This window comes from Cucurbita pepo, chromosome 9 (genome assembly GCF_057944985.1).
Source record: "Cucurbita pepo subsp. pepo isolate OVF chromosome 9, ASM5794498v1, whole genome shotgun sequence".
NCBI classification, from domain to species: Eukaryota; Viridiplantae; Streptophyta; class Magnoliopsida; order Cucurbitales; family Cucurbitaceae; genus Cucurbita; species Cucurbita pepo.
In genome coordinates this window covers 14,156,834-14,172,671 of record NC_141806.1, presented here as the reverse complement: position 1 = coordinate 14,172,671, position 15,838 = coordinate 14,156,834, and the positions used below count along the sequence as shown (strand labels likewise).

The 15,838-nt window shown below is 38.1% G+C and overlaps 3 protein-coding genes across 3 annotated transcripts; 1 reads left to right on the top strand and 2 right to left on the bottom strand.

Annotated features, from left to right (window-relative positions):
• The first annotated feature begins 463 nt into the window (after positions 1 to 463).
• LOC111802312 (uncharacterized) lies at positions 464 to 4,187 on the top strand. The gene is made up of 3 exons (XM_023686625.2): positions 464 to 821; positions 2,113 to 2,243; positions 3,006 to 4,187. Exons 1-3 carry the CDS (start codon positions 702 to 704, stop codon positions 3,814 to 3,816), a joined length of 1,062 nt encoding a protein of 353 aa, XP_023542393.2. The 5' UTR covers positions 464 to 701; the 3' UTR covers positions 3,817 to 4,187.
• An 885-nt stretch (positions 4,188 to 5,072) lies between these two features.
• LOC111802310 (dolichyl-diphosphooligosaccharide--protein glycosyltransferase subunit STT3B) lies at positions 5,073 to 9,520 on the bottom strand. The gene is made up of 6 exons (XM_023686621.2): positions 8,335 to 9,520; positions 7,123 to 7,659; positions 6,411 to 6,865; positions 6,124 to 6,246; positions 5,858 to 5,917; positions 5,073 to 5,375 (listed from the first exon to the last, which is right to left on the bottom strand). The coding sequence occupies exons 1-6, from the start codon at positions 9,271 to 9,273 to the stop codon at positions 5,246 to 5,248; spliced, it is 2,244 nt and encodes a 747-aa protein (XP_023542389.1). The 5' UTR covers positions 9,274 to 9,520; the 3' UTR covers positions 5,073 to 5,245.
• Positions 9,521 to 11,005: 1,485 nt separating this feature from the next.
• Positions 11,006 to 15,805, bottom strand: LOC111802423 (succinate--CoA ligase [ADP-forming] subunit alpha-1, mitochondrial). Its single transcript, XM_023686773.2, has 7 exons — positions 15,390 to 15,805; positions 14,493 to 14,702; positions 13,374 to 13,544; positions 13,143 to 13,266; positions 12,869 to 12,930; positions 12,070 to 12,151; positions 11,006 to 11,392 (listed from the first exon to the last, which is right to left on the bottom strand). Exons 1-7 carry the CDS (start codon positions 15,624 to 15,626, stop codon positions 11,253 to 11,255), a joined length of 1,026 nt encoding a protein of 341 aa, XP_023542541.2. The 5' UTR covers positions 15,627 to 15,805; the 3' UTR covers positions 11,006 to 11,252.
• Positions 15,806 to 15,838: the final 33 nt, after the last annotated feature.

The following is a 15,838-nucleotide window of genomic DNA, read 5'->3' as shown; positions in this document are numbered from 1 at the left end:
CTTATAATCTCTCGTGACTTTGCCCTGGACTGCCCTGGTCCACTTTGAGTATAAGCTCTTGATTTGGGCTTCCAAAAAATGGCTTTGCTTTGGGCTTCTCATAATCTCTCGTAGCTTTACCCTGTCCACTTTGAGTATAGGCTTGGGCTTCTCAAAAAGGCCTCAATCTAATGGAGAGAGTATTCTTTCTTTATAACTCCTTGATCATTCCTTTATAACTCCTTGATCATTCCTTCCTAAATTAGCCGACTTCCCAAAAAGGCCTCAAACCAAGAGTATTCTTTCTTTGTATTCCCTTGATCATTCCCTAAATTAGGGACGTGGGACTTTCGTTCATTGGTAAAATAAATTGCTACGATTTTTTTTTTTTGGTAAAATAAATATTTAAGTTAATAACGTCAAAGAGAATCAAAGTAAAGTTTGCTTCACTGGATTGACCGAGTTGAGGGGTCGGCGCGTATTATGATTTTAAGAATGAAGAACAGTATTAGGTACTTCAAATTTACAGATTTTGGATGGCAAATCCAATCATTCTCTCCCACTTCCCATTGCTTTTAATTGATCTTTTAATTTTCTTCATCGGAGCAAACGGCGCCTTTTGAGTGGTAGGTGTTGGTAGCTGAAGATTTCCTCCGATCGTAAGATCAGATCCTTCCTCCCAAATTCGATTGAAGACGAATTCGAAGAAGAAGTTGGTGTAGATGTCCCCGTCAAATAGTTCGTCAAGTGGAGTTAGTGGACATGGCGGACCGAATTACATAGAACATCAAATTTCCAAAATGGATACTCTCGCCGGCATCGCCATTAAGTATGGAGTCGAGGTACCTTTCATTTTCCTTTTCCTTCTTCAATTTTTGCCTATTCTTCTGTCGGTTTAGCTTTACGTTCTCTTTTGTTGTGTTTTTTCCTCGAGTTTTGGCGATTCTTTCTCTTGTCATACCGTATCAATTAACGGTTGACTTGATTCGATTTTCGAGGTCTGGTAAATCGTTGCTCTAAGTTCGTTTTTATCGCTGAAAGTATTTCGAAATCCTTGAATTTAGGTTCTGATTTAACGGTGATTTCAGCACGTCTTGTTGCAGAAGTGTTCATCAATGATCGAAAACTATTCCGATTTAGGCATATGTATATTGTGAAAACAATAGTTCAGTTGCGAGGATTCAATTGAATCAGCGTGTTTAACTTCGTTTGGAAACACAGTAAGGCTAATGTTAGGGCAAAACATTCCCGAGTTTCTGTATTTCCAATTCCATGAGCATTGTTTCTCTACTCGACGTAATTTAACAATGATCTGATGCTCCAAATAGATTTCTTTAGCTCTGAACTTTGTCGGTTCAGAGGTGACTTCGATCGGTTGCATTTGGCTCTTTCAGTTGATCAAGCCAAACAATAGAAAGTTCGTATTAGATTTCATTTGCTCAAATTCTTGTTAATTAAGATACCAGGGTGTCAGGATGAATAAATAGATTCGTTTTTCTTTTTCAAATTCCATCTTGCTTGCTGAATTTGCCATCATATTCTTTGAAATTGGTAATGTGTCTTTACTCTTTAGTATATAAACTTCTAGTGATGTTATTAGCAAGCTTATGCTTACTGAGAAGTTTGTGTGACCAATCAATATCCATAGTGTTGATCTTAGGCTCATCAATCTATCTGGGATCTTAGGTTATTAGCAACCTCATCAATCCATAGTGTATATTATTTGTAGCTTATTCAATTGTTATGATAGTAAAGCTGAAAATGGTCATATACCGTGAACGACTATTTACAAAAAGAAAAAAAAAAATTGGTAGAGGTATATATGGTAGATAGTTATATATAGTAGGTGGTTATATGTGATAAACCTATGTGTGTGTGTGTATATATATATATATATATATATAGTAAACTGAGACCGTGCTTTCAAAACTTATTTCTGCATTCTTTGTCTTCTTCCTACTAAATTCTACTACCGTACATTCTTGAAGTCATCAATATAAACCTTTAATCAATATTTTTCTCTTGTATTTTCTCTCTTCTGTTCTTTGTGTTCATCTAGATTGAGTGTGTACGTTGTTGTGCGATCCTAACCGTTTTTTCCATCCTGATGCTCGTAATTTCATTTCTCACTAGGTGGCTGACATCAGGAGGTTGAATGGCTTGGCAGCAGATCTTCAAATGTTTGCTTTGAAGAAATTGAGGATTCCTCTACCAGGAAGACATCCACCATCACCCAGCTTGTCTGATGCTTCTACTGTTACAGGGTATTCCTTGCTGTGAATTTCTAGATGAGTTTATATCTTTCTATTATTAAGCTTTCTGTTTGCTTATATTTTCTGATCATACACACGTGTGGAAACGTGTCTTAGTCGAATCGGTTAGCGGGTCTTAAAGTAAATTTAGCATATGCACATTGAGGCTGTGGTTAGGGGTGGGAAATGGGAATCTTAAGAATCTTATTGTAACATACTTTAGAAAACCAAGGAATTGCACATGTGGTTAGCTAGTTTCAAGTTGTAGACGTGTTTTATAGGATTATGGCGCTGTCTGAGTCACGCTAACAACTTACGTCGCAGTGAATACGTTTATTATTTTTAAATTTGAATATCGTGAAGGCGAATGTGGTTATAAATTATAACATTTGCACGAAATACCTTACATGCCTAGAGAACATAATATCGGTTTGAAGTATGCATTTCACCGTTTTCTTATTCTAATGATTGAAATTTGCATCATAAACATCTTATGCAGCATGTTATCTTGAGAATTGGTATAATTTCCAATTTCTTGGAGTTTCCAGCTGACTTCCTTCCTTGATTTTGTTTGAAAAGTATTGTCCCGAAGTAGTAATATAGTTGAATATATGTCGAAAATTTTATAATTGGTCAACTTTGTACAGATATTATAATTTTAACGATTTGATTCAGATGGTATAATCTGTTCTCCTTGGACTGTTGATTGGACATTATCCAGAAAATTTACTGTTCAAGTTTGTCTAAATATAGATTTTGCTAAATGTATTGCAGAAGTGGATCTGTAAATGAAGAACCTCTACATCTAGGCCAACCAACTGATATGCTAAACTCTTTGCAATCTTCGAAATTGAAATCACCGAACCCGAAAGCCTCCACTGCCATGAGCACATTACAAAAATATTATGGTCTAGTGTCACGAACAGTCGAGAATGCACCCGAAGGAATGGAGATGGCATTATACAAAACTGAGAATTCAAATTTCATTGATGATGGGTTGTTTCCCAAAACCTCTGAGCTTTCTACACCACCATCAAACATTCACTCGAAGACCAGGAAATACGCCGGTAGTTTCTGGCCTGAGAACGACTCAATAACCGAACATCTATTATGTACAGAACCTGGAGATGGAGAGAGTGAAAAATCTGATGAAAAGCTGGTTCGCAGGCGTCAAAAGGCTGAAAATGGCGTTGGCACCCCAGAAAGATCGTCGAAGGGCGAAAGTAGTGGCGGAAGCTTCTTTTCTGGTTCAAATGGGAAGAGTTTAGCCATGAGGCTAAAATCAGTTAGCAGATCAATGTTGCTACCGGATTCGGATCCCGTTCGGATAAACTCGATTCCAGTAGGATTAGGAGATGCTATAATTACTGATGGAATTTCTGAAGTTCATAAATCATTAAGTACATCAAATCTGAGAGACCAAGATAGCAGCAGCAGCAGCAGTTCAGCATCTGTGTGGGCAACAACAAGGTGGAGTTTAAAGCCGGACTTGCAAGCTCTCTCAAGTGCTTCAATCACAAAGCCACTCTTCGATGGTTTGCCAAATCCAATCACAGGGCGCAGGAACAAAGCAGCTCTTGATTAACCAAGGTCATAAAAACTCTGTTCATATTCGCATTCATCGAACTGCTTCATTCTTTTGGTGTTGGCCCGAAAATTCTTTTGCAAGTGTTATTACAGGAATGTATAGGTAGGGATGCGAAATAAGAGAAAGATGGATTGTTCGAGGAAGTTAACACTGGTAAATACTACACCAACATATATATATCTATATATATATTCTTTTTGTTGAAGATTGAGTCGTGTGGGGTAAGGGGCAATGCTTTCTGTGAGGAGCGTATTTTCAACCCGACGCTATATCTTAAGATACGTACTTTATTTGTACTTAAAAGATATTTGTTGTCATCAACTATTATATTTCCACGAAAAAATTGCTAAGACTCATTATTGAAGTTAGATTGTTTGTTGTCGTTAACTATTGAGTTTCCATGAAAATATAGCTAGAACTTACTACGATGGTATAGAATATATTTGTTGTTATTAACTATTAAATTTCCATGAATATATATATATATATATCTTTTGTCAACTTCTCTCTCCCGTTATATACTGTGAGCCGTTGTTATTTCTCTTTTGCTTGCTTATATAACGTCTCTTTTAAAAATTTCTCTCTGTCTTCATTTTCTAAAACCATCTCTTAAAATCGAGGTCGCTTGGCCGTAGATGTCTTCATTTTCTAAAACCTTCTCTTAAAATCGAGGTCGCTTGGCCGTAGGCGACGCAAGAACTAATTGGCTTAGCTCACTTGTTGTTGGAAAGTGAATACCGCACAATCGCAAGTCCGCTGCCATCAAAAGTGTGATTGTGACAAGTGGTAGTCTTTATTATTAAGTTTAGGGTTTAGGGTTCGTGAAAGTATAGCTAGAATTCTGTTCGAGAGTATAATCGTTATTGAAGTACAAGTTAATAAACTAAGACTCATTATTGAACTACTAGATTATTTGTGTCACCAACTATAAAATTTTCACGAAAATATAGCTAAAACTCATAATTATTTGGTGTTATTAATTTCATTAAAATATAACTAGAACGGGTATATCTTGAACGCTTATAAAATCTGGTTCATCCAAAAAAAAAAAAAATATATATATATATATATATCTTAATTAGTTAAATTATTCGTAAGTACACTACTCAACCTCGTGGTTGACTTCTGGTTGACTTCTAAAAGTATTAAGAAACCAAGAATTGGACTTGGTAGCATCAGCATGGCTATATGTTCGTGAATCTAACCATGTTTCAATCAAAGGAAGGAATCAATCAATCATGCATCTCTGAAAAGATCTCAAAACATTGACGCATTGAATAATAAGGCTCAAGTTATAAGCAAAATTCCAGTTTAGTTTGTTTTCCCTAGCATATAACACTATTTCAAGAGTTGCACTCAGAGTTCGTTCTACTTCTCGCTATAGTAGTAGCTGTTCTAAATAGAGGAAGGGGAAAGGAACGAACAATCACCACCTGTTATTTGGTGGTTTAACTCTATAAATACGAACTATCCAATTAGATGTGGTGAACGCCTCTTCCAAGTGCTCCAGTTTGATGTCCTTGTTACCAATTTCAACTCCTCTGGCACGATCATACCTGCCATCCATCATATCATAGACAACCCAAGTCAGGCAAGCCATTAACGAACGACACTAGTTACATTACATCGAAAAGAACCGATGGATACGTGTTTCATGACATGAACGAGTTACTATGGTCCTAAGTCAACCTCTCTTACCGGTTCTAGTCCTACAGGTTTCCACTAAAGTGTCTTAAGTAGCCCTCGAAGAGTCCGTTTATTCTCTCTTCGTTTTCAAAGATATACCGACCGTAGGTATCTTAGATACGAAATGCACGAAATGCAGTAGTTATTGTTAACCATATACATCTTTGGGGTGTATATGGATATTCATTCCTATCATCAGCAAGAACAAGCTTTTGATATGGACGTAGATGATATATTTAGCCTATATGTTCAGTCCTATCTGACTATGTCAATAACACGTGTTGCTTTCATCGAGAAAATATCGAGCTCATAAATTTTCTTTACGCTTAATGTCGATAGATTTTGAACTTACCCAGGAGGCTTGCCATATTCTGTTACTAGCTCGCCAAACCGATAATATGAAAGCTTGTACCTGGTGACCAAGTAACGTGTAAGTGTAACATAGAACATTAAATCCACATTACCTCGTATAAGAAGATATAAAATATAGCAATACAAATGCACGTAAATTGGAATAGTGTAACATAGAACATTAAATCCACATTACCTCGTATAAGAAGATATAAAATATAGCAATACAAATGCACGTAAATCGTATTCCAACGCTAAGGAACTTACATAAGACAATTCAACATCTTGGGAGCTGCCCCTTTGTCGACTCGATATTCTCCATTTACCAGATAATCGGGTTCTTTGATTACAGGGAAAACGCCACCTCCAATTCTCACCATCCACAAAAATCTAGCATGACGTGACGCACAATTTTCGTCAAATAAGATAAATAATATAACACATGATGCAATCTGAAAATATGTATTGAATAGGCAAGATAGTCATAGGGAGGGTTGATAGTGGAGTAGTGCATATGTGAATCATTTACTTTATTCAAAGAAACAAACTCTTACTTGTTAATATCATCAGATGAATAGCCAGTCACACCACCAAAGACAACTAGCACATAGTCCACATCGAGTGATCTCATTATTTCGTAAGCTTCATCTTCATACGAAGACATTGCACGTCCAACAGTAGCGATGTGTGTGTTATTCCAGGTATTGTTGTCGACAATGACAGTTCTGTTTCCCATTGCTGTGATTTGGTACCCATAATCCCACCATGACATCACCTTAGCATCTTGAGGAGTATTCTGTCTGAGCCAAAAGTATGCCTCACGGTAGTCATCGAAGATAACCCTGTTACCATGGGCGCCCCGTGCAGACAAGACAATTGATGGAGATGAATAAGCTTCTGAGGTGACCCATGTACAATGGGTTGCATACCTTGAAAGCAAGTAAAAAGCACCAAAGAGCAGCGCAATAGCACCATTCCTTTGGAAAGGCTGGGATTGATCAAGAGATGCCTGTTGGTTGCATGGGAGGGGGAGAGAAGAATTAATCCAGCTCAAGAAAAAATATGATCCCTTTTCAAGTATATATAGAAACAATCATATAATTTTAAGTGCATAAACAACCAGAATGAAGAGAGTTCATCTTTTGACATATTAGTGCAACTCGAAATGATTCATGAAGACAAATGAAGATTAGACGGGATTATAAAAAATGTACAAACGACGATGTTGAGCCGACATAAAAGGCAGATAAACAGAGCTAGACTTACCTTAGAGGAACTCTTCACATTGCTGGCTCCTTTACTAGAACTAATCTGAGCAACCTTCGGTTTCGCCCTCGCTAACTGGGTCAAGTTCTTTATTGTAGCAGAGACAGCTATAGCACTGATAAGACATACTGCAGGCGTAGCAACAAGAATTAACCTGACCATAACTCCAGCAAAGTACATGCTAGTGAGACCATACATGACGATGAAAATTGTTGCATCGGACAAGCGCTTGAAGCAAAAATAGAGACCAGCTGGGAAAAGGAAAAGCAAAATGTGGAAGTCAAACATGAAAGATGACCAAGCTGTGGGTTGATGCTCGGAAACAGATGCTATTATAGGTATGTGATCTTTTGCATATGTTGGATCCAAAAGAGAATAGAACCGGCCAGCCCATGGGGATATATACCCCGACGCAGTGCCAACTCCCAAAGCAATGGTACCCACCGCGACTGCACTGGTCACGGTGATCTTCAAGAAGGATTGAAACAATTTAGTATCGCTCAGCATGTACTTCACCCAGTCCAAGAAGTAAAAGACCTGTAATAGAGGCCGATTAGTTCAATGAATAAAATGGAATACATAAAGCTTTTTCTCTTCACTTCCCAGTTCCCACCACACCATGGTAGCTACAGACCATTATTTCATGTGTGCAAAAAACGTACAGTGTACAACGTAGGAATAAAGACAAACAAAACTAAAGCAATCCTTGTTGCTAGTATATATTGTCCTCTTTGGGTTTCCCTTTCGAGATTCCACTCAAGGTTTTTAAAATGTCTATTATGGAGAGGTATTTACACCCTTATAAGGAATGCTTCGTTCCCCTTAAACCGATGTGGGATCTCAAAATCCACCACTAGGGGGCCAGTGTCTTCGCCGGCACACCGCCTAGTGTCTGGCTCTGACACCATTTGCAGATTTTACGTGCCCCCAATGCCATAATTCAAGACAGCTCAAGGATTTTTACGTATAAAGCTCTCCACCCAAGAACATTATTACCAAGTGGAAAGCCCCCAATCAATGGGGACACTCCTTGAGTAAAAAACATAAATACTTTACATTGAAACGTTTCTTTTCCTACCCTTGGAATCAATGTAATGACATGAGTAGTAAAATTTTGCCTTCTCCCAAGATTATGCCAAACATATGACGAACAGATGCTGTATCCAACAGGGAATAACAAAATCAACAAAAGAGATGATATAGAATTACAACCTGAATCAAAAAGAAGACGCCCATCGCAGCCATATGCTCCCCAGACTGAACATGCTGAAAACCAACAAAACGAATCTGCATGGCAAGCAACATTCCCAAGATGTACATGCAATTATACGCCACATATAATCGCATTGAGTATCTGCCCGTTATCAGAAGAACCAGCACATAAAGTGGAATCAAGTTAATTATAAACACATAGCCACCCCACGCTGAAACCATGTAAAAGTACCCAAAAGCCGAGGCTAGAGCCCAAGCTACAGATCCAGTATTTACCGCCTTCACGAATAGATAGAAAGTCAATAACAACGCAAAAATGGCGACACCTTCATTATCGTACGATCCCGCAACAGATCTCGAAATGTAGCCTGGACAAATTGCAATCAAAGCGGCTGCAACAAGTCCAGCACCCGAGTCCCAGATTTCTTTACCGAAAAAGTAAGCAACCAATGTAGTATTTGACGCGAAAAATGGAGCCGTCAATACACAGACCTCACGGATATGCACGGCGAACTTCAGAAACCGTAGTCCCCAATAGATAATGGCGGCCGTGACCATAAGTCCAGGATAGAGCGTACCTCCAATGATTCGACCGAGAGGATACCAACTCTCAGAATCAAACCAATTCCAGAATTCGTAAAAGCCCTTCTGCGTGAGGAAGAGCGTAGTTCGGTAATTGAAGTAGGGATCAAACTCATGGATCATCGATTCATATCGCAGAACACTGAAAAGCCTAGTAATGAAGGCCAAAACATAAACTAGGCAAAGGATCGAGACGCGGATCAGAAGCTCTTGTTGCTTGGTCTTAAGCTTAAAGGATTTGAAAGACAAAATGTTGAACAGATCAGATTTAGCATTCGGCGCCATGGTTGCAGAGTTGGTCGGGTTATTCGATCCGGATTTAACAGAACCATTGACAGGATCGGTCTTCCCAACCATGATTGAAGAAATTAAAGGAAATGTAATAATTTAAAATCGCGATAAGGAAATTGAAATTCGGGTCAACGCTGCGAAATTGCCATGGAAGGGTTTGGAAATGGAGAAATGAAGAAATGGAGAAATGGAGCAAAACCCTAAAATTAAACGAGAGGGAGGATGGAGAAGAAAAGGCAGAGCTGAATCTAGAGACTGATACTAAAAGCGCGGAAGAGAAGAACTCCACTGAATCTGGTTTTGCTCCAGAGGAGGACGAGTTGGCGATACTATCACTGAGTTCTGAATTTACCTATTTGGGCTTCATATTGGGCTTTTGAGAATTTATGGGCTTCTTATTGGGCTTGGAGAATGTCGAGGCTTCATATTGGGCTTGGGAATGTCTGGGCTTCTTATTGGGCTTGGAGAATGTCTGGGCTTCATATTGGGCTTGGGCATTCAGATCTCTTTGCACCAATCCATTTTAAAAGGAGAAATTGGCTTTTAATTTTGGTTTTTTTTCAAAATGTCTATGTCAATTATCTTTCTCCATCTACCTCTTAATTAACGCAAGACTATTCCTCTCATACCCTTTTAGTTCTCGAGCGGGTAATTACATTACTTCGATTGGCCCAACGAAAGAACGTTGTGGGCTTCATTCAATGGAATGCTTTGTTGGTTCAAGGGGGTCCGGTTTTTCGATTTAGTGTGAAGGGAGTGCCCTTTGTCGTTGATGTGAACAATTATCGTTTTTTTGAGTATTTATTGGATGCTTTTTTTTTTTTTTAATCATTTTTCAAATGAAAGCTTATCTAAAGGTAAAGATTGCATACTCTTTCCAGCTTAGATTAAGATCGCAAGGGTACCAAGAAACGACTCGTACCAAAACCAAATGATAAGTAAGTTGATAATCTTTTGTATTTGTATCAAAATATGGTCGAGATTCTTCGGAAGGAAAAAAATTATTTTGTTGTGTTTTCTAAAAAATAGATAAATTATTGGGCCTTTTATGAATGAATTAGTATATTCCTTCCAATAAGGAAAAGGATTCGTGAGATTGCCAAACACCCAACATGGGAAGAAACAAAACATAAACTTTTCTTCCTTCCGGGGAAAGAGACTGACTGATACGTCTTCTTTCTTCCTTTATTTTCGGACAATTAAAAAAAAAAAACTACTTATAAATATTGGTAACGGGAACGAAACTGAAACGATATGAACCAAAAAAGTGAAATTTGGTAAGTTTTAATCAATAAATTTGGTAACGAGAACGACATGAACCAAAAAAGTGAAATTTGGTAAGTTTGAATCAATGAATTTGGTAACGGTAACAACATGAACAAAATAAAAAAAAGTGAAATTTGGTAAGTTTTAATTAATTTAGTGAATTTATAAGATCCTTAATTTGTCCCTAATCGTTATACCATGTCGTGATGTTGGATCAAGTTTTTACCTTTTATCATTCAACATTACAAGAGAAAAAATGCACAACATTCGTTTCTAGGTACTCCGAATATCATTAACCTATTTTACGAGAGATAGTTAACCCGTCTAACCTCACGATATGGTGTACCGAGCAGCCTTCAAATTTGAAACGATATCACGATTGTACCAAGATTCAATTCATAGGCTTCATTTAAGTAAGATTTAAACACTACAGAAGGTTAACCATATAATATATCACCCCAATGCAGCCTAATCCTGATAGTAAAACTTGAAGATTTTTGTTTAAAACGATATAATGGGAGGCAAGTGATGATGGCGGTAATAACAACTTGATATAAAACCGATAATTGAATCAAACATAAAGTATCTCCATGCGAGTTTTAAAATGAATCTCGGCAGTAAGAGGCTGAAACATTGAATGCCTCAAAAAATATCTTCATATGAAAAGTTGGGTGTACCTTATTGAAAATTTAACACCATTTTCTTTAGGTGGAAGCAGGAACTCCAAATTTTGTGCAAAATGGAACGAACTACGAAACTCTGAAATCTGAGCTTTTGATTTAACTGACGAGGCCTCTCTGTTTGAAGACATCAAGCATTGCAACGCCAATTTTCGCAGGCGACTCGACCACTGTTACTCCAGCTTCTCGCAGTGTCTTGATTTTGTCTTGGGCAGTACCTTTTCCACCCGAAACAATGGCTGCAAAATCCGAAAGTCTCATTATCGATGCGATATGTGCAGAAATGATGGACATGCATATGAATATGTTTCTCTTTTCGGGGATGCAAGCAAAGGACCGATATCTTCTCATTGTTCACTAAGAAAGAGAAGGGGTACACGATATATGTGAGATCCCACATCGGTTGGAGAGGGGAACGAAACATTCCTTATAAGAGTGGAAAACCTCTCCTTAGCATACAAGTTTTAAAACCTTGAGGGGAAACCTAGAAGAGAAAGCCCAAAGAGAACAATATCTGCTAGCAGTGGGCTTGGGCTGATACAAATGGTATTAGAGCCAGTCACCGGGTGGTGTGCCAGCGAGGACATTGAACCCCAAAGGGAGTGAATTGTGAGATTCCTCATCGTTTGGAGAGAGTAACGAAGCATTCCTTATAAGGGTGTGGAAACCTCTCCCTAGCGGACGCGTTTTGAAAAACCTTGAGAGAGAGCGATTCTAACTCATAGGTGGAGGTTAGAAACTAATCAAAACACTATTACAGAAGAAGAGTTCAGGCCAGCATTGAAGGCTAGAAGCAAACACCATGCATAAAACACTATTACAGAAGAAGAGTTCAGGCCAGCATTGAAGGCTAGAAGCAAACACCATGCATAAGACTTAATATAAAGGGAAATACTCAATGTAAAATTTTACATACCACCAGCATGACCCATGCGACGGCCTGGGGGAGCAGTAAGGCCAGCAATGAAGCCAACGATAGGCTTCTCAGTCCCACTTTCCTGTTAATACACAATAAACTCTTCAGAACTTGAAATTACAGTGCAGTATTTAATAACACAACACATGGGTCAACAAGTCTAATTCATTTGAACAATCCATTACAAAGACCACATTAGTTCTTCCAAGCGACAGAGATAAAGCTATCTAATTCAAAAGTCGTAGCTAAAACTACAACCTTGAAATGGAAATTTAGTACATCAAAGAATATTCGAAAAAAAGACAGACTTATACAAAAAAATTTCGACAATGTTGTTTACCAAGCTATATCTTGGTGTAAACTATCTAATATTTTCACTTTGTATAGTTATACCTCCCTCATTGCAAATTGGAAAGGTCTTTTGTAAACATCATGGATATTACATCCCTTTTGTAAATTTCGGTAAATTTCGATCTATCAATGAAGTAATGGCAGAGATATATGAGAGAATCTTAGGAAGGCCATGCAAATATTATCTGTTTCAGAACTTCCTCCTAAGAGTCAATGAAAGTCTTTTTCTTGATGCAATTAACCAGTAGCACTAAAATGTGCAATAAAATATGAAAATAACGGTTCAGAAGAGCATTATACAATAAAATATTTCAAGGGGAATGAACAAATCTAGAGCTAATCAATAAAAGTAAGAATGAACTTCCAAGTTTTTTTGATGATGATGAGTTCAAATAAAATATGCTCAGATAGCTACATTTGGAAGTAAAATAAAACAAAAGGACAGAACCTTTATCAAAGCAGCAGCATCCTCTTCCGCAGTCCCACCAATTTCTCCAATTAGAACAATACCTGGAATGCATGAGGCATCGTGTCAGACTCTAGAGATTACCACGCCTTTCTTGTAATTAGTAATATTTACCATAAAAATTAGAACAAGCGGAGGAGAGAAATAATAACTAAACATGATTCACCAATCCAGCCAATTTGTTATCATCCATTCATAAGATTTTATATCGTTCAGTCAATTTGCAAAAAGACCAATAAACCGAAACACGAATAACCTTCTGTCTGAGGATCAGCAAGGAACTTCTCGATGCAATCAACAAAGTTTGTCCCGTTGAAGGGATCCCCTCCAATACCTACGCACGTGGATTGTCCAAGGCCAACAGCAGTAGTTTGGAAAACCTAAGCATCACATATCATGGGGCATTGAAAGATTAAAAAAATAGTTAAAAATAAAAATAACGAATAAACCCCCTCTACTTTCAAGATAGTAACACAGTAAAACTCACCGCTTCATAGGTCAAGGTGCCAGATCGTGATACAATGCCAATGCGCCCAGGTTTGTGGATGTACCCAGGCATAATTCCAATTTTACACTCTCCAGGCTTGATAATACCAGGGCAGTTAGGGCCAATCAACCTAGTTTTAGATTGTTTGTTTAAAGCAGCCTTAACTCTTACCTGAAATTCGTACATATTAGATTTGTTTAGCGTTTTGATTAGGAGGTTGAATGAACTAACTCAGACACGGTTTTAATCAGAACAAATAGTCAACAGGTACGTAATAGAACTGTTAAAACAATTTTAGCTTGGAGTACAAAATCTAAACAAGCAAACATTTCAATAGAACTACTTTCAATCACTACTGTAGCTAGTTATCTGGAACAGGGCATGTCCATTCAAGAAACAAATCGGAGGGTACGATAGGGCTATCATTTCAATTAACTCTAAAATATGATAGTAAATATAGATTATTGTCATATGGTATAATGACTTTTCCTTTTCCATTCCAGCTAACAGAGGCGACAGTAGCCTCTTGTTTTGTTCCTTTTCGCTTATAATCCAATAACAAGCTAATCTTGTAGATTATTGTCGAATGCCTTTTGTATAAAAACGAAAGTAAATTTGAATTATTGTCATATGACATAGGTGACCCATCTTCTACCATTCCAGTCAACCAGCCATGATGTAGCTTCTTCTTTGGCTTATAATCTTGGTATCAACGAAATCTACTTTCTGGTCCTGGGGCCTCTTGTTTAACATCTTTTGTGGATTGAGACACTAGTCGCTATCCTAAATGTTCATGCATTAGATTTATCCAAAACCTACCTTTAGTTTCACACTTTAAGACTTTCTTCAATTACCCGTTCCTTTTATTAGTAACATTCAGGGTTCTTTTTTCCTTCATCTTTTAATTTGCCTCTTTTATCTCACCCTCTGTTGGTTTGGCCATCCCACAAACTTTTTCACACATCATAAGCTGCCATTTTCTAGATACAAACAATTAGTACTTTCACAAATAAAAAGGACAGACACTCTGTAATGAAATGTTCCAAATAGATTGCCAATTCTTCTGTACTGCAAAGCATATGAACGAATCCAGGCAGGCATATGTCAATTTTCACTTACCATATCATGCTGTGGGACCCCTTCCGTTATACAAACTACAAGATCTAGCTCAGCTTCCATCGCCTCCAAGATAGCTGCTGCAGCAAACGGCGGAGGGACATAAATTACTGATGCATTGGCCTTCGTTTCAGCTTTGGCTTCAGCAACTGTGTTAAAAACAGGAAGTCCCAAGTGTTCGGTTCCACCCTTCTTTGGCGTTACACCACCGACCTAATTCAACAAATAGCATGGCTTAAGAACTGATGATCTCCACTTTTATCAAAAAACCGTTGATGAACAATAAGAAACTGAGGAAAATCAGGAACCAATAAAAGAGAAAACTGAAGGAATCCCAGGCTTTAAAAGTCAGATTATACTGTATAGATAGGCAGATAAAAGAAGAAAAAATTGCAACCAAATTTACATTTAAATAAAACACTGTTTAGTGCAGATCCCATGAGCTTAAGTACGGAGACAAAAGTTGCACACAGGTCACGAGAAACAAGCCAATACTTGCAATTAAGAGGCGACATGGCCCGTCAAAAAGCATTTTTAATGAACTATCGTTCTCACAGCTCTCGCCTTTTGGGTCCCAAGTTCATTTCTAAATCTGTATAACGAGTAAATTCGCTGTCCGACATAAAGCCAGATCCGTCACATCCTGTGGTTTTCTACAGCCAAATTGAATTGCAGATCAAATCTATAGTAGTGTCACACTGTTCTGTTCTATCAGATGATTAAGGATCGTGAGGCAATCATTTCGAAATACCTTCCCATTTCTGGGACGGAAAGCGGGAAATTAATGGGGAGAAAGATTTTCAATAAAGTCTATGAACAGCGGAAATCATTCTAAAAATTTAATAACGTAAATCTTGAGATTAAAAGACATCACACTACACTATGGAACAAGAGAAATACCATTTTCGTGCCATATTCGATTGCCTGCTCAGTGTGGAAGGTACCGTTTTTACCAGTGATCCCTTGACATATAACGCGAGTGTTTTTATCTACGAATACCGCCGGCGGTGGTGGCGGTGCAGCTGCGTAATGCCGAATCTGCGACGCCGCCTGCGAAAACACAGAGGATGATGAAGATGAAGAAGCTTTTCGATTAATGGCCGACCCTATGAGCTTGGCAACGGCTTGACAACCCATCGCGTTACTTCGATTCGATTCGATTCGATTCTCTGTTGGGCGCAGCCGCCTTGTTCAGAGTATAACGAACTCAGGAATATTTTTCCTCCTCCGCACTCGCCTCCTCTCTCGCTCTTTCTTTCCTTTCCCTTTTACTTGTTTCCTTTTCTTTTTCCTTCTTCTCTGCCTCGCTTCCCCTCTTTGAATTCTCCCTTTCTAGTTTCTCCACGCTG

Coding starts and splice junctions, on each gene's coding strand:
- LOC111802310 (XM_023686621.2), bottom strand. CDS start 9,273: ATGGTTGGGAAGACCGATCCTGTCAATGGTTCTGTTAAATCCGGATCG. Junction 5,918..6,123: donor AAGATGTTGAATTGTCTTAT/GTAAGTTCCTTA, acceptor CTTGGTCACCAG/GTACAAGCTTTCATATTATC. Junction 5,376..5,857: donor GAATATGGCAAGCCTCCTGG/GTAAGTTCAAAA, acceptor GATGGATGGCAG/GTATGATCGTGCCAGAGGAG.
- LOC111802312 (XM_023686625.2), top strand. CDS start 702: ATGTCCCCGTCAAATAGTTCGTCAAGTGGAGTTAGTGGACATGGCGGA. Junction 822..2,112: donor CCATTAAGTATGGAGTCGAG/GTACCTTTCATT, acceptor ATTTCTCACTAG/GTGGCTGACATCAGGAGGTT. Junction 2,244..3,005: donor GATGCTTCTACTGTTACAGG/GTATTCCTTGCT, acceptor AATGTATTGCAG/AAGTGGATCTGTAAATGAAG.
- LOC111802423 (XM_023686773.2), bottom strand. CDS start 15,626: ATGGGTTGTCAAGCCGTTGCCAAGCTCATAGGGTCGGCCATTAATCGA. Junction 12,931..13,142: donor TGCTGATCCTCAGACAGAAG/GTTATTCGTGTT, acceptor CATGCATTCCAG/GTATTGTTCTAATTGGAGAA. Junction 12,152..12,868: donor ATGCTGCTGCTTTGATAAAG/GTTCTGTCCTTT, acceptor GTGTATTAACAG/GAAAGTGGGACTGAGAAGCC.